This window comes from Amblyomma mixtum, chromosome 2 (assembly GCF_055824585.1).
Source record: "Amblyomma mixtum isolate Tamu chromosome 2, ASM5582458v1, whole genome shotgun sequence".
Classification (NCBI taxonomy): domain Eukaryota; kingdom Metazoa; phylum Arthropoda; class Arachnida; order Ixodida; family Ixodidae; genus Amblyomma; species Amblyomma mixtum.
The window spans coordinates 285,152,660-285,176,812 of record NC_143013.1 but is presented as its reverse complement, the minus strand read 5'-3'; the positions used below and the strand labels follow the sequence as shown (position 1 = coordinate 285,176,812).

Here is a 24,153-nt window from a genome sequence, read left to right as displayed (position 1 = left end):
CATATAAAACAGTAGTGTGAACGAGTAGAAATAAAGCAATAGAAGGCAACGCTTTTTCAACTTAGCAAAGGCATTACTTGGACATGTGTCGTAAATGCTGACACGTTCGTTATGTGCATGCAGCAAGGACTGCAGAGAGCTTTTTGAGCGGGGAAACCATTTATGAACTCATTTTTTATATATAATGTAAGATTTCACTATTAAAAAAAATCAATATACTCACAGATCACCCGACGGCAGTCTTGCATCTTTTTTTCTAATAACGTTTTTGCTATCGTCAAAAAGCGTTCCATATTGCTTTTCTATGGCAGACTTAACTCTGCGATGCGATCGACAGAAACATTTTAAAAGAAAGATTTTGCAACATATCAGAAGAATGGACCGTTATATACAATATTTTCATAACATTACCTTAAAATTTTTCGATTTTCAGTATTTTCTTCCGAGAATGTTTGGACATGAGCGCATCATTGTATTGCACAAATATATAAAGTTGCGTTCTCCAGCTAGTTTAAGGTTGCGGTCTAGTTGATGATCCATGACAGAAGTACTAGACTGCAATGCTAAAGAACACGCCTAAGATAGAAGACACGCAATCGCGTGTGTGTGACGTCTCTGTGTCTTTATTTAGGCCACTTAAGAGTGTACTTCCGTGCTTCAGATCTCCAGCATTAATATGAGGCTCCGGAGGTTTCTCGACCTGCAACACCGCAGGTGAAAGGCAAAAACAAAACACACATTAGTAGAGTAGAAGCCCGAGAAATCACTTGCTTTCAGTGGCATCGTAACAAAATATCAGACACACTTGAAACTTCACCACGTCTACAAGCTGACCTGCTGACGCCGGTTTCTGCCCCGGGACTCAGGTAAGCGTATTCAAACGGAAATGGTCATTTATTTCACTGTAGCGGAACACAGTCAAGAGAAAACGTCGACACAATACACTATTTCACACTCTTCTTCACTTCCAACAGTAGCTAAGGTTCGGCTACTACTCTGTGATTCAGCGTACAGGATTGCGGCTCTGCGTTCCAGCAAAGACAGAGTAGGAAACGTAACATCCACAGTGAATAAAACAAAAGAGATTTGCAAGGTTTGCTTGGGTTTATGGGCTTTAATGTCCCAAAGCGACTCAAGCCTTGGGGGACGCCGTAGTGGAGGGCTCCGGAAATTTCGACCACCTGAGGTTCTTTAACTTGCATTGACATCGCACAGTACACGGGCCTCTAGCATTTCGCCTCCATCGAAATGCGATCGACACGGCCAGCATCGAACCACCGTATTTCAAGTCATTAGCAGAGAACCATAACCACCGAGCCACCGCGGAGGCCCAATAAAAGCTACACATTACTAACGATAACGGCCTCTGTGGGCGTAGTATGAAGACAGCAATGTGGGCTCATTTTACGATGTTGCTTATCGCGCAAGTTAGGTTCCCTGCTACTGGCCGCTAGTGATAGCCGAGGAGATGAGAGACGCGTTAGCCGGCCACGAAAGAGCCGCTTTTTTGTCGAGCGCGTTGCTAGTCCGTGAATCCGGTCACTGAATTTCACTGTAGTAAGAAGGCGGTATATGGTTTGCCATGCTTTCGACACCTGCCACAGTGAAGCTCTTGTAACGGCACTTTTTGTTCAAAATGTTATTAACTTGCGACAGCATGGTGTCAGATATAGAGTTTAAGGCACAACAAGTAAAACGCACTGGACGCTAGCGGCCAGATGCAGTATTACTCGCGCTGCTCCAAACTATGACTGTGATCACAGCGTCCTCTATCGGCCGAGCAGCCCAAATGCGACCTCAGCAACAAAAATATGCATGAACTATAATGGTGCTATAGAAACCGGGTGCTAGCGTGTGGCACTTTATTTTTAGTTTGGTGGAAGTTTACAGTTCAGTCGAGTTTAGTCGAAACACCTGCTTTCTTCTTGGCGCTATTTGCGCCATGTGAAGAACGGGTGGCGTTTGTCAGATCGCCGCGATATATTCCCCTCTCACGTACGCGAAAATTTCGGTATAGTACAATGCAGGTGCATATTGCCACGTATATTGTCAACGTGACAATATTATAGAAACATACTTGCAGCATAAAAGACAGCTGCCACCGGAAAATATATTTCCAGCTGAACATTGTTATAACGAAGTTAAAGGGGCAAGCGATTACTTCGTTGCAGCCATGTCTTCGTTATAGCCCGTGTTGACCGAACTTCCAAGGGGAATCGTCAGTGCTTCGTTATATCCATTATTTTGTTATAAACCTTTTCGTCATAACGAGGTTCGACTGTATTTACTCTAGGTACTCTTAAATTCTTTCTGATGAGGACGCTGCACAATGGTGACGAGTTTGGCGGGAAGGGAGGGGGAGGGGTGGGGGGGGGGGGGGGGTGTAGGCAGTAGTCTAAGTCAGCAGGAACAAAAGTACAAAGCAGTCAGCAATACACAGCACACAGGAAACGTGTGTTATGGCGTGAATTAAGAAAATAACGCTGGAAAAACGCCAGGCACCAAATTTAGAAGATATATAGCATAAGGCAATGTGAGGCGGAAACTGCGAAGTTAGGCACCAAACCAGATAATTCTGCAGTTGCCACACAGCAGAGAGGTTGACATTGCCAACAGAAGGCGAAATGAGAAGGCAGTACAGCAGATTACATTGCATACTAGATTCGTGCAAGTACGCACTCTTCAGATTTTGCCTAGCCTGCTTTAGAAAACCAATTAGTTGCACTAAACCATCGCCAGGAATTTTCACTCGGAGAGCACTGTATATCTCATCGTACCATTTCAACGGGTGCGAATGCTAAGGGATTCTTCTAACAACCATCAGGCACATGAATGTTTAGCTCAAAGAGGCAATAAAGACAAACGTTAGGTGAGGCTTCACTCGTGGAGTGAAGCCCTTCGGAGGCGTTCTGAGTAGAGAGATCACGCTGCGGCGGAGAACAGAAATGATGGCAGAACTTCTATTCCTCAAATTACAGACGCTCTCAAATTCATAGCCTCAGCGGAGTTTTAAGGAACCCTGAACAACTTTCTTCACATCCAAACGCGCACACAATCACAATCATTTTCAATGGGTAGACCTGCCCGCCGTAGACATCTCAGCCAAGTAGCATGGTCGTAAGCTGCGCATAGCGCTCATAAACGGGGCGTAAAAGTGAGGTCGCTTTCCTTCCTTACAGCTAACATACCACGTCTCCATGAGGTAATATTGCAGCCAGTGTAGAGAGAGTGTGTATTAGGGGTGTGCGTCAGCGCCTACACAAAGTAGAGCCGTCGCCGCTGCTTCAGATCAAGATAGTAGTAGGAGCAATATTGCCAAGGCAACGGCCCCAGCAGCGGCCGGTGTAAGCACGGAGACGCTTCCAGAGGCATAAGTCGGGGGAAAACTGAACTGAAGAAAACATGTACAATTTAAAACTGCATATTTATTGTCTCCATTCAGGCTGCGTGTTAAGGCAACAAAAAATTTCGGGAGGACGTCCCTCGTATATATGTCGTCCTGCAGCCTGCATTGTGCTTCTCGAGATCGACAGTTGGCTGGTTCAAGGCCACGTTAAGCTCACAGTTTATGACGGCAAGGGTCTGGAAAACAGTACCGGCACAGTGGAAAAATAAAAAAATAATGATGGTTTGGCTGGTTCGGTTTATGGGGTTTAACGTCCCAAAGCGACTCAGGCTATGAGAGACGCCGTAGTGAAGGGCTCCGGAAATTTCGACCGCCTCGGGTTCTTTAACGTGCACTGACATCGCACAGCACACGGGCCTCTAGAATTTCTCCTCCAAAGAAATTCTGCCACCGCGGCCGGGAAAAAAAAATTACCGACGATTACGTTACTTCCTAATGCGAAATTTGAGCGCAGCAAATAAGCTGTTTCACCTTTTCGATAGATTGAGGCAAAGAAATCGAGCAACACATGTATGCGCTATCACAGAATTTTTTTTTTATTTTTCGCAGGAAGAGGGGGGAGGGGGGCGGCGTGTACACCCAGCGGCAAACGATGGGGGCAGAAGCGCGCGCAGCAAGCGGACAACACGATAAAGGGAGGAGGGAAGAGATAGCAGCGACTGACTGATGCCGCTGACGCCGATAGTGAGTCAACCCCAGCTGCGGAGTTGGTTTCAGGGACAACGCCGCCGATGACGACACAAACAATATGATACCCTCGCTTCCGCAGCGCTAAGAACCAGGTCTAGCCGTGGGAAGGTGGTCACGTATTCGTCGACGTGCCGGGGCCTACGTGAAATAACCGGCGCGTCGGCAACTGAAGAGCACCCTATCCGCCACACAAGAACAGGGGGGGGGGGGGGGACCCTTTCCTCCTCTTTCTGCATGGCGGCGACGGTGTTCTATGCAGTCACGTTATCTTGACTCTCTAGCGGCGTCAGCGGCATCCAGCGGTATCAGTCGGTCGCTGCTAGCGCTGGGGGGATGAAAGGGGGGCGGAGCTGGTTACGAGGCCGACGACAACGCCGACGACGACGCGAAACCCAGGAACGGACGCCAAAGAGCTGCGCTCTAAAACGAGTGTTACTAACTGTGCTATGCTTTTCGTGAAGCTGCACTTATTGTAACCGGCGCTGCTGCAAACCCCAGTGGTGTGCGAGGAGAGCCCGAAATGTCGTGCTGCAGCTGGCTGCTGCTTACGAAGTAACTGCACCGGTTAAGAAGCCAGAATGCGAAGTCACAATCTTTCCCCTCACTTTTTTTTTTATTCGAGGTGTTCGCATTAGGCTTGGGAAAGAAAGTTATAAGAAGGAGTGTAAACAAGCCTGGCTTAAAAAGTGGCAAAAGTTCATGATAAAGCGATTATCATGAGTCCACTTGGGATAGTCGCCTGCAACGTCCCATCGCAGGCCTACCTTCTTTAGGAAGCGTCGTCTCACGGAAGCTGTAGCAGGGCAAGTCCGCAGCAAGTGTTTTTCGTCACACTGGTCTGGCGCAGTACCACAATGACGACACTTGTCAGTCACTTGGAAACGTTTGTCACGCCACAGACGACGCACAGAAGGACTCAAAGCCGCTCCTGCCCGAATCCGGCGCACAGATACTTCCTCCTCCCGAGTGAGACTCCGGGGGAGAGGGTACGAACACGGAGGAATTAGAGCGCGAGCCTGTTTCTCGGAAACATGTGACAGGAACGGATCAGGGGAAGAGGGGAAGGTGGCGGGATGTCTGATGTGTCAAGGTGTGTCATTTCATCCACATGAATATTATGGGGATCCTGGGCACGGCCGCGAAGCCAGTGCATTTGCACAGGACAGGGGTATTTTGTGCAAAGTTGGTGAATGCATTGTGTAACTTGGAATGTGCGCCAGACAGCCTTAAGCTGCTTAAGGGTGGCAAGGGAGTCGGTGTAAATGTGAACAATATCGAAAGTGGGTACGAGTGGAAGGGAAGCAATGACATTATGTATCGCTTGAAGCTCCAAGGCAAGGGGGGAGCTAGTATCCGCGCTATATGTAGCGCGGGAGCCAAGATGAGGATGGGAGGGACTGTAAACTGCGGTAACTCTCTGCAGTGCTGTGTGTGATGCATCGGTGTATATTACGCACCCTGAAGGAGGATGCGCGGCTGATATCGGCGTCGAAGCAGAGGACTGATTGTCTGTGAGTTGACAGTATGACCATAGAGGAAGGCTCTGCAAACGATGAAGCTGAAGCGACATCTTGCGTGCTCTGTTTGTCTCACGCTGGTCGATGATTTAACTTAATGTATTAAGTTGAGCGTACTCTTGCAGAATGGGTATGGGAGTCACACGAGGAAGATACGTTATAGCACGCATAGCCTCTCGATTGATTGATTCAAGGGAGTCCCACTGTCGACGGGTCAGGCGATGAAATTGGGCCCGGTACACTATCCGTGGCTGGAGGATGGAGCGCACGAGCTGACGGGCAGTATCAAAACGCGCTCCGCCAGAGCGCATAGCTATGCGTCGAATCAGACCAAGAGTAGCGTGAGCCGATTTACGGGTCGCGTGTAGCCACGCAGTCCCAGTCCCAGATGTATGAAGTAGAAGACCTAGTACACGCACACTTTCTTCTCTCCTATCTCTGCACGTGGCAGCGATTGTGGCTCAGCTCGAGACAGTGGGCAGGCCTGTGCACTTTCCATTTCATCTTTTCGACTTCAGTCGCGACAACAGCAACGAAACTTCATGACCTGCGCGCTGCAATGAGGGACGTTAAACAGTGTTGCGCATTTCTAACTCCTTGCATCAAAAGAAACGCTGTAGATACTTGGACCTGTACACAATTGTAGAGTTTAGGAATCAAAACTAAGTCTTGTTGCTCGTGATTTCAAATTAAGAGCAGCAATTACCGCGCCTCAGTGGATCTGGCAGAGCTATAGTCCCTCTTGAAGGGTACTTCATGAAACGGTGCTGCGAGGAAGTTTTAGCCTGCGAGGAACCCCAGCTGAACTGGCTGTACAAAGTAACGGGCTCGCATTCCATGCACATGAAACAAACTCACTCAGGGCCGGGCAAACCTGTACCGCACTTTCAACTCCTGGAATGACTCCAACCTGGATGACATTGCCATATGCGGTGCATTATCTAGACCATCCATACCCATACCCTTGTGGCCACTCCAAGTATACTCCAAATCGACTATGGCGCACTGCAGACTTTCGGAAGAGCATCCGTATGGTAAAGAAGGCGACTCACTTGGACAACTAACGCGACGGCGAAGACAGCGTAGAAAACATTGTCAGTGTATAGTTGATGGCATATTCCCAGTCTGCTCGTCGGCCAGACATTCGGCGACGGGAGTAAAGTAGACTGAGAGATAAAGGCGCGGTCTCTACCCGTACAGCTAACTTAGCACAGGATACGTCGGGGTCATACAGACTGTTTAAGGGCGTATGGTGAACTTGTTTGGCATTTAACACAACTATAAATTTCTGGTCACAGCACAGACCGCAGCTTGTCTGTCCCGGATTAAAGGCTGACATGAATGACTTCAAGCAGAGCAGGAGCTGGAAGAGGCCCCCCTTTAACAGCGGCTTCAGAAGATCGATCGCTCTAGGCCTGGCAGGCTGCTCTCAAGAGGACCCTACTGTTTCCCTCAGGAAAATCATCGCCCCTTCGTCGCCGAAAACCTAGAGAGACTGCTCTCTTTAATGTAAAGACTATTGCCCACGTTGACGCAAAAGTCATCACATAGTCCAAGTGCAGTATTCCGCGTCCGACGTTATACCGTAAAGCGACTGCATATGCAGATTTCACGTGCTGAAGCTCTGCATAGCATACCAGGCAGCACTTAAGCTCTGCAGCATCGAATTTTATACAAGGTACAGTTCACGTAAACGACAATCAAGCATCAAGGCGCAGGAATGACGGTTCGGTCGATGTTTTCTACATGGGAAGTAAAGAAAACAAAAAAAGACGATAAAAAGTAGGTGCAAACTTCTCCCTAGGCCCAATAGATGTGCTCTCGAAGACCAAATTGACGGTTATGTTCTTCGATTATACAAGGCTTTCTGGCTTTGTAGAATTTCACGGGACGGCTAGACAGACACTTTCGCCCCGAAACCAGCTTTTAAGTCAGCCCAACGGCTCGCCCACAACCTGCAGCTTTTGCGCAGGCTCTCACTGCATTAGGCTCATTGCTGCAAAATGCAATACAGTTAAATATCCTTTCTCTCCGCTAGCCATTGAAACATGGAATTCGCTTCCGCATGACATTGTGGATATCACATCTGTAGATGTATTCATGGACAAAACAGAACTGTTATTTGGGAAGTGAAACGTTGCTGTTATGTTTCCTGTTATCCTGTTGCTTATTGGTTATTGTCATTCGGATTGTTACTGGGACTGGTGTACCGCATTGGCTGCTCTCTATGAACCGAAAATGAATTATTTGTGCGCACACTTTGACGAACTCTGTTATCTATCGTACATGGTGTTGGCCTGCCAACACAGTCCCCACTTCCTTCCCCACCCCATCCCAACTAAAGAGGCTTGGGAGACCTTTCTCCTCGAGTTCTCGAGTGCGACGGCGCAAGCTGCCCTCGCTCGCCGGGCTCGCGAGGCGGCGCCATCTTGCAGCACCCCGGACTACGGACGTGGACCAAGAAGATGCCGGCATTCACTATCTGCGCCGGCTCATCCTCTATATTTGTTTTATTAAAGGTTTGCTCTTTTTCTCTCTGTGGGTGAATGAATTGTTTTTGAATTCCCTTGAAGTTTTGAATTTTTAATTTTTGACTTTCTGTGCTGGCATCTCCGTCAACCCACTCCTGTATGGGCCTGTACTGGCCTACAGTAGGACTGAATAAATCATAAATAAATAGAAATACCATACGGTCTCGGAATGCGCGAGCACCACCAAACTACCCATCCACCATCAAACTACAGCGCTTTGGGACCATCGGCTGTTCCTCCCCTTACTTAAGCATGGCACCTCACCGCGAAGGCTTAGTGTCTGCAGCATTCTGCAGACCGGAATAAAATCTCGGCCACGGCGACCGCCTTTTGACAGAGGCGAAATGACAAAAATGGTCAAGTGCTCTGCGGTGTCACTTGCTTGTTACAGAATCCTGTACCCAGATACAACTCAAGAAAGAAGTGGCTGATGCTCCTAAAAGGATGTTCTCCGGTCAATGGCGTAGGCTGATTCTCATAACGTCGTGGCCTTGGAACTGTTCGCGTGACTACGTGGGGGGTGGAAGATGAAAGTAGATTAACGCGGCTTAACCGGGTTAATTGTGACGTCCCAAAAATCGGTCGACGCAGTTGGCTGGAAGGCCACTTTTTTGGTATCTGCTACTTCGGTGTTGATTTGTATCCGACTGTGTATCCGACTATCGTGTCTTGTTCGGCCACTTGCGCCCGCTGGTCCACCGTTCTCGGGATATCGCACTCAGCTCTGAGCTTGTGAATTGAGAGGATCACCCTCCGAAGCAGAAAATCTAATAAAGTTCCCTCTCTCTCTGCAATTTCAAGTTTTTTTTTCCTTCTTACCGCGGACGATTTCTCACGAGACAGCCCGCGCTGCACGAGGGTGCACGCTCCACGTAGAAGAAGAAGACGCTGAGTCAGCTCGGAAGCACGGCACCTTCGAAGTCGCGATCATACCAACGGTGGCGAAACCCTATCAAGGCAGCGTTCCATGGAGCCCGAACAACGACCAGGTTCGCTTTTTTGCGCTTTCCTTTATGCTTATGGTATAACGAGGGCCCACATCTTCTCAGGCAGACACGTCCATGGCTGCAGCCGCAAGGCAGAGCAGCTAGTGCTCAGGATAGCACTGCTGCTGGTGTCGAGTGGGCTCAAGGATAAGGTAAACGTGATCAGGGGAGGCTGGAAATGATGTAGTGATGAAAGCAAATCGGCAGGGACTGCCGTGCTATAGGGGATTTAGCTATCTTAGCTATCGGAGCATGGGAATTACTATGACGCACTAAAGTTTTGCGGACATACGATTAGCAGCCCGAATTAGAACAACGAGCGGAAAAAGAGCTCACCGACGGTTCAACGAGTGGGCTTGACCTCGTTTAGGCTCAGAAGACTTTGTACTCCGGTCGAAACGTTACTCAGTGAAATGAGGCTTGCTGCATCTTACTCTTAAAGTCCATGCTATCGCATCTTCTCTAACATCCAGAGTGGTACATCAATTAGGTATCATCAAGTTAATTTTTGCAGTGTATATCAAAAACTTTAGTGCTTTTGCACCCAAAGTATTCCCTCGGACTGGGACCTAATCTTTTGTTTTTGTTAATACCTTAGGCAGCTTCCAGCGCCTGAAAACCAAAACAAAATGAATAAGGATTGAGAGGGGAGCCCTCCCTCGGCTCTTGCTCTTTTTTGTTTTGTTCGAGTAACACACGCAGGGAAGTCTGAGTCCCGTGAACTCTACTAGCGTTCGCTTCCAGATTCCCGAAAATATGACGCCATTTCAAACGAAAGTGCAGGGAACGAACTAGATTGCACCTCAACCGAATGTGCAGGGCAGGATGTAGATTGCGCCTGTGATTTCATTCGTGACATTTAAGGACCGCGTTGCCGGCCCTCCTGAGCCCTTCTAGAGGCTAAATATTTCACAAAAGCCAGGGTTTGGTGAGCTTTTTTTTTTGTTTTATAGCGACAGCTGTATGTGGCACGTTCAGAGAAAACATTGTCGTCGGTATCGTCCACACTCGTGGCTCTGCCTCCTTCCTTCACTCCCCCGTTTCCCAATCGCTCTAGTTTACCGTCGTTCTCTCGCTGCTCACTTCAAACCAGACGCCCGCCTTATACGGTCTGATGAGTGACATTGCGTGACGCATGCCTACCCAGAACCTCAACACCCCTACCTACTGTCACAAAATACTTCGACTTGCATCAGCATTTCGCCCCAGTCAAGGTCTCGCTAAAATTCCAATTACCACAAGGGTAAACATCAACTGAATTTCTTTCTCCTTGATTCCGCAGGTGGACCTGATACCAAACCGTTGAGGTCCACGGCGATGCCGGTCTCAAAACTGCCGTCTACCAGAAAATCTCACGTCACAAAACAGAAGAAAGCAAACGCGTCTCAGTCTACACGACACAAACGCAAGCCCGGAGCGCTGTCTCAGCTTGAGTCCCCTAGCTCGGCCGACAAGAAGCCATCGCCGATATCGAAGGTGAACAGCGGATCGGAGTCGCCGAACATAGGGCTGACCAGCCCCTGCCTTTCCCCAACAGACAAGTTGCCCCCGGAGACCTCGACCAACAAATTAACTTCCCCGCTACAGTCAGGGGTAAGCAAACCATCTGGCTGGCCACAAGCTGCCTTTTCACAGTTTTACCTACGCTTTCTATAGGTAGTTTTGAAACGGGTACTAGAATTATTGCGGCTGATTCAAGCTATGAGGTTGAATGAAAATGTCATGATATCAAAGCATTTTTTTAAGACTCGGAAAACGAAGCAGCGAGGCACATTTGTTCACTGAGCCCATGCAACTTACCGCAGTGTACCATCAGCGTCACCACGGGGTAAGCAGGAGCGCCGACTGCACTGATAACAGGGGATCAGTTTAGCTACATCAGAAAAAGCTTGGTAGCGCATCTCATAGGCGGCATTCGAATTTGGCATTGAAGGTTATAGAACTCTCCCACAGCGTCGCTGCTCCGGCGGTTCTTGGGGCCTTTGTGCCTGACGCTTTCTCCTTCTTATCCTCCAAGCGCGCGCATGCGCCGCAGGACGCGTAGCACTGGCACATCGCCTTCTGTCTGCTGTACACGTGCCGCTGGTGGCCACAGCCTTTCGTTTTGCGGCAGTGTCGGCAGGTGGCGCATACATGCAGCTATTAACGCGATATCGTTAAAGGCCCCATTACCCCAATTACCCAGCGTGGTTAGGCAAAATGCCAATTAGGTGCGCTAGCACTTCCGTTTTCACTTCGGATCCGTTACAAGGCTCGGTTTTTGAGGTCAAGCAAGCTTCAGCACAGATCGACGAAATCGGACTGAAGCTCCGCCTTAAAGGCATGACGCCATAGGGTTAGAGCCGATATATACGGAATAGGTCATTCTCACATTTTACATTCATAGAACACTGGTAGTCCTCATACCATTCCTGGCACAGTGGTGCAGTGTGTAAGTAATGCTTCACTGCTCTGCGACGATGGCGGGTGCTGCCACCGGTGGGGCTGTAAGACCCAGGTTACTCTTGCCGAGCAACCTCTCGCGGCCAGTCATTAATTCAACTGCCACCTGCCAAGGTGGGCAGGTTGGGATTACATCACAATGTCACGTGGTCTAAGAGGCCCACTTGCCACCAATAGGGGCCACCTGAGAAGAGGCTTCCACAAGCAAACATGTGCGAAATCTGAGCTTGGGGGCTATAATCCTAACGCAGTAAAAAAAAAATGATTATATAAGGTAGGTCGCTCAGACAGCGTCCAGGAAAGAAACCTCCCTATCAATTAGCTACGACATATGCTGGCTGATACGTGTCTGTTCATGGTAATGTGAAAGGCTACCGTCACTTACCTGTGATCTGATGGCGGCGCTTAAAGAATAGAGAAAAAGGTTTATTGGTTTTTTGGGGTTTAACGTCCCAAAGCGACTCAGGCTATAAGGGACGCCGTAGTGAAGGGCTCTGGAAATTTCGACCACCTGGCGTTCTTTAACGTGCACTGACATCGCACAGTACACGGGCCTCTATAATTTCGCTTTCATCGAAATTAAGCCGCTGCGGCCGGGATCGAACCCGCGTCTTCCGGGTCAGCAGCCGAGCGCCGTAACCACTGAGCCACCGCGGCGGGGCAGAATAGAGAAAAAGCTGTGGTTACGTCACAGCTGCTATTTAGACACAGCTGTTAGACTGCACGAGAAAAAGAGGGAAACATTCAATGTCACCATGAAAATGATATACACGCGCTTAAGATACCCTGCTAACGGGTCCCCCTCCGGACAACACCCACAGCATTCCTAAGCAAATCAAGGAAAAGCTAATAGTCCGCCCACTACCCAAGAACGTACACCCAACCCACAACCGGGAAAGACGCGAAGCACGCGCCAAAGCCCTGTATAAAAAACGAAGACGCAGCCTATGTAGACGCGGCAGAATATCCATGCCACCCAGCGTACGCCCTAAGCGTGGTGTCACACGACCTCAAACACAAGGCTTCGGCCTCGATAAGGGCAACCACCTCTCTTGAAGCGGAAGAGGCGGCCATAGCACTGGCCATAGCATCTTCTACTGCCACACTCATAATGAGCGACTCCAAAAGCGCAATCAGGAATTTTGCAAAGGGACAGATCCATTCTGCCACCTACAAAATTCTCCAATCAAACCCCTACGACCCCAGACCAATTCAATTAGTTTGGGTGTCAGCCCACGCAGGCTACCCCGGAAACGAGGAGGCGCACTCTATTGCTCGAGCGTACGTCAACCGAGCAGGCCGAACAGTGGAGAGGGATTGCGCGCGGGGCAGACTAATCACCTACAATGAAATCACGCTACACTACAGAGAGGAAAGGCTCACATATCCACCACCCACGGTGGAAGAATAAGCTTATTCTTCCACCGTGCCACCACCACACCACACCCTCACGAAGGAACAACAGACTATATGGAGGCAACTCCAGTCCAGAACGTTTCCTTCACCGGCCTATCTGGCACTAATACACCCGGATCAATAAGCCCGACTGCTCTCTTTGTGGGGCTTCGAGAGCAAACTTTGAACACATACTCTTCATATGCCGAGAACTCCAACCACCATCTCGCTGGATAGTTTGGTTTGGTTTATGGGGTTTAACGTCCCAAAGCGACTAAGGCTATGAGAGACGCCGTAGTGTAGGGCTCCGGAAATTTCGACCACCTGGGGTTCTTTAACTTGCACTGACATCGCACAGTACACGGGCCTCGAATTTCTCCTCCAAAGAAATTCAACCGCCGCGGCCGGGATCGAACCCGCGTCTTTCGGGACAGCAGCCGAGCACCATAGCCACTGAGCCACCGCGGCGGCACCCATCTCGCTGGAACCTCACAGACCTAGAAGGTTGGGAGATCGCGGTCTCTAGCTCCGAGCCGGCCTCACAGAAGGGGCTGGTGGAATGGGCGGAGAAGGTCGCCAGAAGTCAAGGACTGATGGCCGCCAACCGGGATTAAGAACCAAGCCAACCAAACCTCCCCTACTTCCTTCCCTTACTTGGTTCATCAATGAAGTTTTTACCTACCTACCTTGGCTCTAACCAACACTATCTGTGTGACGTCTTTTCTAACTTTTTTTTCTTTCTGCCGCCAATTCCACCTTGCCCGCGTCAAATAATTTCGGTAAAAGTAAGCACTGGCCCTGTATAGTTCTTCGTCTTAGTCCCTCGTCACCTGCGCAGTTTAAAAGAAAAGTGTAAGAAACGAACTCGTTTCACGGAACGTCGTTTATCTACCGCAGTTACCGGCCGACACCAACGACGTCGACGAGAGGCACACCGAGACAGTCCCTCCGCCCGTACCGAACCGGGCGGACGTGCCCGCGGCTAAGTGGTCGGCAGCTGTTGCTACTCGGCGCGTCTTGTCTGCCGCCTTGTCCACAGCCACACTCGCGAGAGGCACCCTAGCGGCGTAAGTACCAGGGGCGCACGTGGAACAACGATGCTGTTCGCAATGTATACGCGTTTCGATGGTATCCAAAGTACTCACTGGCGAGACTGAGCAGTTTCTACAGCCCATCCCTGGTTTTAATTTTCATATTTACTCCGGCATGAGAAATTTCTCTGCAACGCGTGGCCCGCCGAAACGCTAAGTTATAATTTCAGGAGCGCTAGTCCAAGAAATGCTTAAGTCGTAGTCAAGTCCTCTGGCTGACTGCCACTCAGGGAATTACTCGTTAGCATCCGCCGAAAGTCAGCCATAAGGTTTCTTGCAAGCTAAAATCTACTGCGCCTTGAGGGATCGGCCTAAACACATTAGACTGTTTATTACGTCACTATCAGTCAGCGATTTCTCTTGGTTTTGCAAGCAAATTTTGGCACTTGATAGCCTCCCACAAAGCGGATCGCATTAAAAGTCACTGCGGAAATCAGTGGCGAGAAGTACCAAATTTTTAGTACGAAAGCACTATACTTCACTAGCAATCCTGTAAAAGTCGATGGGTCTCTGATGCCTCTACATTTGACCCTCGACCTCTGAGATGAAATGACCAGGATACGGTGCGTCTGGGGGAAGATCACGTGATGCGAGCGTTTAGAAGAAATTGCCTTGAAGGGCAATGTAAGGCAATGTTTAGGCAATAGTCAAGCTAATTCGAAACCAAGTGCTTTCGCATGTCATACTCGGTTTAACGGCGTTAAAACTCTGTCATTTTTTTATTTGCTTTACTCACGGAATGGCTCCCGTTTTCTTTACGATTCGTCTGAACAGTTCATTGGCTAGTTTTTAAGCCAGAAACGTAATTTCGCTCTAGCGTGCTGACCAGGTCATTCTGACATCCGAAGTGTGACGCGGACGAAGCTCACGTAGCACCTCAATCGGCGGTGCCACGCCGCCGATCAAGCAGATAAAAAGGAAGTTCATGATCCATACTTGCGTAGTGCGTTCCCTTTGCCAGGTGGTCCGACGAGATGCGAGTCTAGCTCTTGGGTCATCATATGACAAACAACGCTGAAAACTGCACTGGAAATTCACAAATGGTTACGCTAATGCCTCAACACGGCCTATTACAACGAAAAGCTTGTCGCGGTAGAAACGTCAACATGTTGTACACAGGGCAAAACGCTCGCCTAGAACGCCCAAAGTGAGCGCACTGAACCGCTCTGCGCTACGCGCGCGACATCTAGCGATGGCGCCTCGTTCGAGACAGGTCGGGTGTGAGCATGGCCGGCCGAACGAATAGCGTTGTCCGTCTTTTCGCGGCTGGATGGCTGCCGCGGCTTTGCCACCTGCTTCAGTCGTCAGAAGCGCTTTCTGCTCATCCCGTGCTGCCTTGAACAATGACATGCACATTTCGTTACTCACCGAAGGCCGCAAAGCACTGCACGCAATCTTGAGGAGTGGGCTCGCGATAATAATGCAGTGGAGGGGCGGAACCATGACGCGATAAAATGTTGCGCGCCACGCCTGCTGAACACGAAAAAAGAAAGAAAAGAGAAGCTAAGCATCATACGCGTATTAGTTTTCCTTTCGCAGCCGGCACCGCAGACAGCACTTGCGGTTTCGAAAAGAAGTGGCGAAGAAAACTCCAGCTAGATTCCTTCTGTTTGAAGTACTTCAGCTCACCCTGGTGACTGAAGGAGAGCTGAGGGCTAAAAATGAATAATTCCTTTGCAAACAAGCAGCGCCTGAGACAGTAGAGGTAACCGACTTGTCTGAGGCACAGGAAAGCGAAGTTGCTCTGGTTTCGCAGGCAGTCGTTCGTATCCTACTCTTGCATGTTTGTTCTTTTTTTTTTTTTTTGTTCTGGCGTCTATGGAAGTTTCTTACCCCCGGCGAAACCACATAGACCACCAAGCCGCGAAATGAAGGCAAATGTTATCAGGTTGGCCGCGTATGCTCACACGCAGCTAGATGTCGCGCCAGTCGGACGCGTCGCCTATGGCATAACCTAGAGTGGCCCGGAGCTCGCAGTTCGTGCGTTCTAGACAAGCGTTTTGCTCTCTGTACACTTCACCATGTTCACAGTTTTTTGTGGCAATCCTGGGCACAAGTAACGAAGAAGTAGTATGAATTCTCTAGAGCGTTTTATTGGACTGTAGCTAATATACAGTTTTTTTCTGTGCTCATGGAAACGGTCACTTTTGTAGAGAGCCCCTGCTGACGTCATTTGTCATGCCGCTAAGGAACGGACGGTGCGCTCCTCACACCTAGTTTCCACAAACGTTAACGCGCTCGCTGACGAACCCTGCTGTCACGCTTGGCATCCGACGCTTCTTATCGACACGTTGCAATAATCGCCGGTCCGCGCACGCCACATTGAACGCCACTATGAACCAAACCACCATGAACTTGCGCAGCTGCATAAATCTCTGGAGACAATCAATGGCTCGGTTAGAAAGTGCCGGCGCAGCCATTCTTCGTGATGCGGCTGCAGCGATTCAGCTCTCTCTATTAACGCGTTAACGTTTGCGGAAGGCCGTCAGCGTTGTCGGCGTTGTGAGCGAAAAATCGCGAGCGTGGCTGTGGCAGGTGGTGCCCAGAGAGCAACCTAGGAGGTAGGTGGGCCTCCTAGGGGACGTTACCTTGCGGCGTCGTCATAACCTGCCCACCGGAGAGTGAGTGAAATGCCCACCTTGGCAGGTGGCAGTTAACGGGAAGAGCCACCTGGGTGCGCAAGGCCCACCGGTGGGAGCACCTGCCATCGCAGAGCAGTGGCGCGTCGCTTAACCGCTCCACCACTGGACCAGGAGGGGAATGAGGACTCTCAGAGATCTATGAATGTATAGAATGACCTTCTGCATATATGGAAATTACGCTATCCCGTCATACCCTTAAGGCTGAGCGTTAGTGTGTCTTCCAATTTTTTTTAAATATTGTAAATAGTGTATAGAGCCTCCCGTTGTCCTATCTATCTATTGCTCCCCTCTGTACTTCTCCATGCTATCAGCTCCCTCTCCCTTTATTTCTGCCAGCCGCAGCTGGGGTGCTTCAGATATTAGATAGCAATTGCCGCGGCTGGCAACATGCTTTCCTTGATTTTTGTATTTTTATTAATAAATCACTACTACTACTACTGCGTCCGCGACAATTTCCGTTAAAACACTGTATATTGCAAACGGCGCCGCCGCCGTAACATCTATGTTGCTGCGGCGTCCGGCTGTTTTCCGTGAACCGTGCGGACTCCGCCCTGAAAAGCAAATAAGGTGAAGGGCCCGCGGACGCATGGGATTGCGCTAGTCACGTGATTTTACCGCAACACCGTCGCCTGCACCGACGCTCAACAAGCTAACGACCCATTAAGAGCCTACTCCCGCGCGACCTTTTCTCTGGTCCACAAAGAATACGAAGTGGCCGTGGGATAGGGCTTTGGCATGGGAGCGTGAGGAGCGCTCCTGATAAAAACACCAGAATGAATTGAAAGTAACACCATCCTTCGAAGAACTGCCCCGGGTTAGGGGCTTTGTCAACGCATGTTTTTCACAACCACTACCGAAGAAGGCCGCCCGCCTATTTTCCTGCGCATTCCCTCGACGTTCGACTCTCCCAATGACCGAACGCCGTCACATGTTTCGCGCGCTTTTGCTTGCTTTGTTCCTTCCTCCTCCGCATCGGGGCCACACAACGCGGGCGGCGTATGTAAGCTCCAATGCAATACGACGAGAAACGTGGTGTGATCGCTCTGTAGAGCGTCTACTATGGTCGGATGCAAGTCAAGATAAACGCGGCTTTTCTCCTTCAAAGGACGCCCTTTCAGCCAATGGCTTCGGCTGATTCTCATGACCCTGCCCGCGTAACAATGCAAGGAGTGGCAGATGAAAGGGGATAGTCCCCTCCCTGCATTGTCTTGGACAGTCCCCTCTACATTGCCACGCCACTCCCTGAATACTCATGCTACCCACGCGAGCAAGTTCATGAAAATCGGCTGACGCCATTGGCTGGAAGTGGGTCCTTTGACAGTGAAACGCCGCTTCTGTCTTCACTTTTATCCGACTAAGTTTCACACCGTGGGGGGCGGTGGCTGCTCTAAAGGGGGAAGAGTGAACGGCGGCGCAGAGAGAGGAGAGAGAAAATTGGCTTGCTTTTAGATTAATGACGGCCTTTACTACTGATTCCTCCTGTGGACCACTGTAAGAGATCGGGGTCAAACTTAACGCTCTAGCCAACACTATGGCTGCGGGGATTATACCCGATCCGATACATTTCCTGTAGACTTCATAGGCGCACATGGTTATAACAATTGATTTCTTAATGAACCAACGAACTTTTTTTATTCAGCTGGGATGATCGCGAGCAAAGCACGCTGCATGTTTCTTACACCCCGATCAACTAAACGAACTTATTTATCAAAGAGTAGCATGGCCACGAGCTGATTACAGTTACATTCTAATCTCAATTTAAAATTATTCTTATCATCCTTTGCTATTAGATCCTACGCGTCCTCGCCCTGCTACCGTCCCTATTAGCAATCAGTGATGCGGATAATAAAGATGCAAGGCAAACAAAAAATGTTTACTATACCAGCCCTGAGACTGTATTTTGTGATGTTTCTTTTACCTGCTGATTTCCTGCCACTTTACCAGAGATCACAGCCGCGGGATCATGCTGATTGCATTGCTGGTTATCTCTAATCTCTTACGTCACCCGCGGAAGCGACCAATCGCAGGGCGCAGTTCAGTGTTGGTGTTGGACGCTTGCTGGTATATTTCTGTTGCTGGTTGGTTTATGGGGTTTAACGTCCCAAAGCGACTAAGGCTATGAGAGACGCCGTAATGAAGGGCTCTGGAAATTTCGACCACCTGGGGTTCTTTAACGTGTATTTCTGTTACGACGACACCAGTGTGCGACGAAATGGTAGCTTCCTCACGGTCTCTCCCTTTTCTTCCAGGAATCGCGTGACAGCCATCGGAGTGTCCATTGTCACAATCCTCGCAATAACCACCGTTGGTCTCATTTACTTATGGCCACTCCACCGTCGTGACAGAAGATTTGCCACACTAAATTCCTGGGACAGCACTGAAGGTGATGATGTGACCAGCACGGTGGCATGCGTCGATCCATCCAGTCAGCTTGCCTTGCCACTCAGTGGTGGCAAAGTGTTCGGAAACAAGAGTGCTAGAATCTACCCCACCGGCGTTCCCGTTCGGCAGTTCTTCGGCATCCGCTATGGGGCTTCCACTGCAGGCAAAAGCCGCTTCGGTCCAGCCGTCGCAGCAGCGCCTTTGAGTGCCAACAGCACACTCTACGCCTACGCACACGGCCCTCCCTGCGCCCAATTGGCGCCTGGCGCATCTGAGCCCGAAGGGTCCGAGGACTGCCTCACGCTTTCCATCTGGGCACCGATCACTTGCCGACCGACTGACCCGCTGAAGAAGGTTGTCGTCACTTTGGCCTCGGTCTGGTTCCAGACGGGACGCATGACAGACCATGAGGACCTCTGGAGCACGATGGCCGCCGACGGAGACGTTGTTGTCGTCGCTCTCAACGTCAGGCTAGGAGTACTGGGCTATTTAAGCTCCACTTCCGAGCAAGCTCCAGGAAACGCAGCCTTCACCGACGTCTCTGTCGCCCTGTCGTGGATCCGTGCCAACATCGCTGCCTTCCATGGGAACCCTATGGAGATAGTCGCTGTAGGTTTGAGTGCAGGCAGCCTGATCCTCTCCACAATCCTCCTCTCCACGCCCGATTCGGACACCTACTTTCAGCGTCTCATAGTGCACGGCCTGTCGCCAATGTCTTTGTTGCCACGGAATGGTGTCGAGAACGCAATCTCTCTAGGCAAACGACTCGGGTGCAGCGACGCCAACGATAATATCGACAACATTTTGCGCTGCCTGAGGACACGCGACTGGAAGGACGTTGTGGTGAAGAGCCAGTCATTCATGCCATTGCAGTTCGTGCCTTCCAGGGACGTAAATCCGCTGGCGTTCGGCTCTTCTCTTAATAACACCATCGGCAGGTCCCTGGATGGAGTGAGTATCCTGTGTGGTTACGACCGAAAAGAGGGTCTAGGGGTCGTCGACACCATGATGAATTTCAGCACGGCTCTGGAAAGCTCCATGCCTGGCGCGATTCTCGATCGCATGGCTCAATTCTTTACACGTACGAATGAAAGCGACGCTTTCAAGAACCTCTCCGCCAGCGCCAGAACACATCTGGAAGGTCTGGATAAGTCCGGAATCCGCCAGCTTCTCGCCGACGCCATCTACCACTGCCCTTTACAAGAACTGGCCGCTGTGGCTACGCAGAAGACGGCCCTTGTATTCTTCTACGTCCTCATCGACTCTTCCAAATCTACAATTATCCATTACTTACCTCAAATCCTAATGTTTGTCAAAACAGGGTAAGTCTACATGTTCCCTAGTTGCACCACGTTACTTGTGACGCGACGAGTGGGTTTGGCTTATAGCGCAAAGACAGTTACTAGTGGAGAAAGGTACCGTTCTTGAAAAGCTTGGAAGAGCATCGGTGACAGGTACGCCAGTGGCAGGCATAGTGAAAGATGTTGGCGATTCCTTCATTGTTTTTATAGGTTACATGTTACGCAGGCAAAATCCGCAGCGATCTCTCTTCTTAAAAGATTCGCACGACGGCCCAGACAGCTGTTTTCGTCTGTGAAAGAATTTTCGAGCAGCTTATGAAGCAACCGCTAGCGAACCATTCGCATAGCTTTTTGATGCCGGTCGAAACGACCAAAGCCGTAGTCATAGCCGTTCTGCCAATTCGCTTGAACCGTCTTTAAATTTAGAAGCTAACAGTAGCACACACACGCGTTTCTTAGTAGCATCACTGAGATTAAGTGGGAGTGTTGAGGCTAAAAATGAAGTGTCATGTTGGAAATATTCTAGAGACGATACCACACCGCATGTGACGTGTTTCCTTTCTCTGTGACTTTGCTTTGGTACAGCAGATATGTTGTAATAAGGAAGTAATAACTCAGAAGCATCCACCCACGCGCAGCCATGCGTCTGCAAGAGAAATCTAAACTGCTTTCACAGAAACTGCGCAGTTGAAAAAAAATTCGCCCTCCGGGGATCGAACCCGAGACCACCACGTACTTGGGCAGTCGCTCTACGAATTAAACTAATAAGGACGGCCAGGAGATGGCACGGCAAGAGCGAATTGATCAACTCTAATTGAGAATAGTTCTCGGACCGGGACGAATTTTTCTTCCTTTGCGAAGTTTCTGTGAAAGCTGTATAGCTTTCTTTTGTGGCCGTATGGCTGCACTAGGGCGGAGAGCATTTAGTAATTACTCCCTTATTACAAAATGACTCTACCTTGGGCTCCCCTAAAATATTCTGTTTTGAGAAGTGTGGAAACCGAGTTTTTCTGGGTGTGCTTTTGCTCTGGAATGATGTGAACGATATTAGTAAACATGAATCACTAAACCGAAGTCATCAGTTCTCAATAAACATTGTTCAACTAAAATTTCTTACCTCTATAGATTGTTTCGGATTCAGTTGCCAGACCATTATTACGACGTGACTAGGGAGAATGAGATCGCGAGAGACATTCAAAAACTTTAATATAACCGCTGCTTTGATGTATTCAGTTCATTCAAACTCTTACATTAATCTGCTCCAGAAGCAGAAATAGCAGCAAGGAAACAAAAAGCTATTGTTGTTTCTGTATGCCTCACGTGACCTGGCGCTCATTTGTGACGTCGCAACCGTCTTTCAACTGCCGTAGTCGAATCTGCGGGACAGCATAAATGCAATCATAAGTCAGATACTGAGGGTAGGCAAATTTCACGTGGTGATTAATGTTTACTAATGTCTCGCGCACCATTCGAAAGCCTAGCTAAGCTGTCCGCACTGTTTTCATTTTACCTACTATGTCAACGGATTCGAGTTCTGACGACAAGCCGACAGCTGCAAAACTTTTAAAGCCTTCGACAGACCCGGCAAAAAAGAGCTCGGGTAGAGCTAGAGGTCATAGATCGTTAAGCGAGCCTGGCCAACTGTTGCGAGAAGTTTCCGGACGCTAGCACTCATACAGGCAAGGCCTATTCACTTTAGCGTTGACAATCGCAGATTCCAGCTTACTTTCGAGCTCTATTCTAGTTTTCATTTTTCTTCCACAGGTGTCCTAACAATCTGATAGACTCTACCAAGAAAAAAATTAGTGCGCTCTCTTTGGAACATGGTGTCTGTTGGAATTTCGAATTGGTTCGGTCTGAGTGTTTTGGTTCGAAGTTTGCAACGAACCGGTTTGTCCCACCTTTCGAGGATCGTTGTTTGTTCAAGAGGCCCGAGCGCAAACGTTAAATGTGCTAGAATTTCTAGCCTTAACACGGGATGCGCGATTAGCAGTTTTATAATGGCGACACGTCAGGCTTGCGAAGACAGCCCCGATGTGACCGTTATTGGCCAGGCAAATAAAGTGGTAGCTCATTTCTTATTACACATATGAAAGTGCGGCCGAGAGATCCGAGCAAAAAGTGCACTGACACTGCGTACGAACAATGACATACGCTGAGCAAAACGCTTCATTTTACCTGGGCTTATATGTTATGTCCAATTTTGTGGAAAGCAGTTGCAACTGACAAACTGGTTTTTCTGTTTTGTTTTTTAGAGTCATCGATTGGTTGCCCTTCAGTGTCAGCGAGGACATCCTGCTCGTCAACAGCAGCGCTACGAACTACCCAGTCTCAAAATGGCGAACAGAGCTGTGTCCCACCATACGCGAGATCACCAACTCGTTGACTGCGCAAGGCGGACATTCTTAGTCGTGAGGAGGCGTGCATATGGCCACTGAAGCAGCGCCACGCCCTTTGTATTCGCTTATTTTGCAATACGTAGTTTTTGAAACGTGTTAGTTTTCGTTGTTGGACAGTTAGACCCCATGCTTTAGGGTTTGTTTTCGTTTTTTGTTTCTTTTTCATGCACGCTGCTGTGCAAGCATTGGAACGCTATTTATTACAGTGTTAGAATGAAAAAAAGAAAAACATGTCCCTCTGCAGAAAGAAACGAAGGAAATGTGAACTTTGAAATGATACCAAAGGACAAGGTTCGTACGAGGAGCGAACAAAATAACCCGCGGTCTCGAAAGCGCGAAGATAGCTTTGTAGAAACGCATTACATAAAAGTGCCGGCTTTGGTTCTGAAGTCTGCCCGAAATATTTAGCCGTGTCAGTAACAAGAAGAAAACTGGGGAAGAAACTCCGACCTTGTGTCTTCATTTCTTGTGAGATGTGTAAAGCTTTTCAAAAGAACCGAAATGCCTTTGGATGCAGTCAGTCCCCAAGAACAGACTCCAGCTAAACACACTTGCCATGATAAAGTTTTTCTCTGTCTCTCCAGCATGCCTCTGTTTCGAAGGAGTTAGCGAATGATGACGGACAGATGGTCACGGGCACGGCCTGAGGAGAACGGCAAGGTTGATGGTATTGGAAATGTGGTAGGATTAGTAAGAGTAGTTTAATACTTTATTGTGCTCGCAGAGATAGAGGACAATTTGCCTGGCAAGAAACTGGTCTGGAACTGGTAGGAATTCATGAAGATACAATAACTACGTGATTTTTTCTAGCTACCACTCACTAACTGTGGTTGATTTCGGTTGTGAGACGAAATAACTCACTCTTAAAGGCCTGAGACTTCAACTAAAGGACTTTTTGTTTTGATGCTTAACTTAACTATTTCGGTTTCATTCTGTGCATTCCCGCAACGTTCCGCGAGTTTTTAGCGCAGCGTTATTTCTCCTTCAGAATACTGTATAATTCTTCATATCAGTGCTTGAAAATAAATACTTGTAGCACACGTGGCAGATACACTAATACTGCCACAATGCACATTATAGCACGGCTGCATTATAGTTCAAAGTAAGTATGAATTAAATTTCATTTGAATTTTTCAAGTCGCATCCTCTATTCACGTGCAAGCGTTCCCAAATATGCTGTCTTGTGATGCAAATAGCAATCTGGATTGAACGAAATCAGTCAAACATGCATAGAAGTGTCGTGCCCCTCAGCTTTTTTTTAAAGTACCATCGGGAACAAACCAGACCAGAATAAGAAAACAGAATGACAAGGTTGGAGTTTATGGAGATGTAATACTGACGTGAATTGTTGTTTAGTTAGCACAAAACAGC

General features: G+C 48.9%; 1 protein-coding gene across 1 annotated transcript; it reads left to right on the top strand.

Moving 5' to 3' along the window:
* The first annotated feature begins 10,447 nt into the window (after nt 1–10,447).
* On the top strand, nt 10,448–22,792 carry LOC149364339 (acetylcholinesterase-like). The gene is made up of 4 exons (XM_089568670.1): nt 10,448–10,723; nt 13,865–14,034; nt 18,950–20,404; nt 22,639–22,792. Exons 1-4 carry the CDS (start codon nt 10,448–10,450, stop codon nt 22,790–22,792), a joined length of 2,055 nt encoding a protein of 684 aa, XP_089424796.1.
* The last annotated feature ends 1,361 nt before the right edge of the window (nt 22,793–24,153 follow it).

Coding starts and splice junctions, on each gene's coding strand:
- LOC149364339 (XM_089568670.1), top strand. CDS start 10,448: ATGCCGGTCTCAAAACTGCCGTCTACCAGAAAATCTCACGTCACAAAA. Junction 14,035..18,949: donor GCGAGAGGCACCCTAGCGGC/GTAAGTACCAGG, acceptor CTTTTCTTCCAG/GAATCGCGTGACAGCCATCG. Junction 20,405..22,638: donor CTAATGTTTGTCAAAACAGG/GTAAGTCTACAT, acceptor TTTGTTTTTTAG/AGTCATCGATTGGTTGCCCT.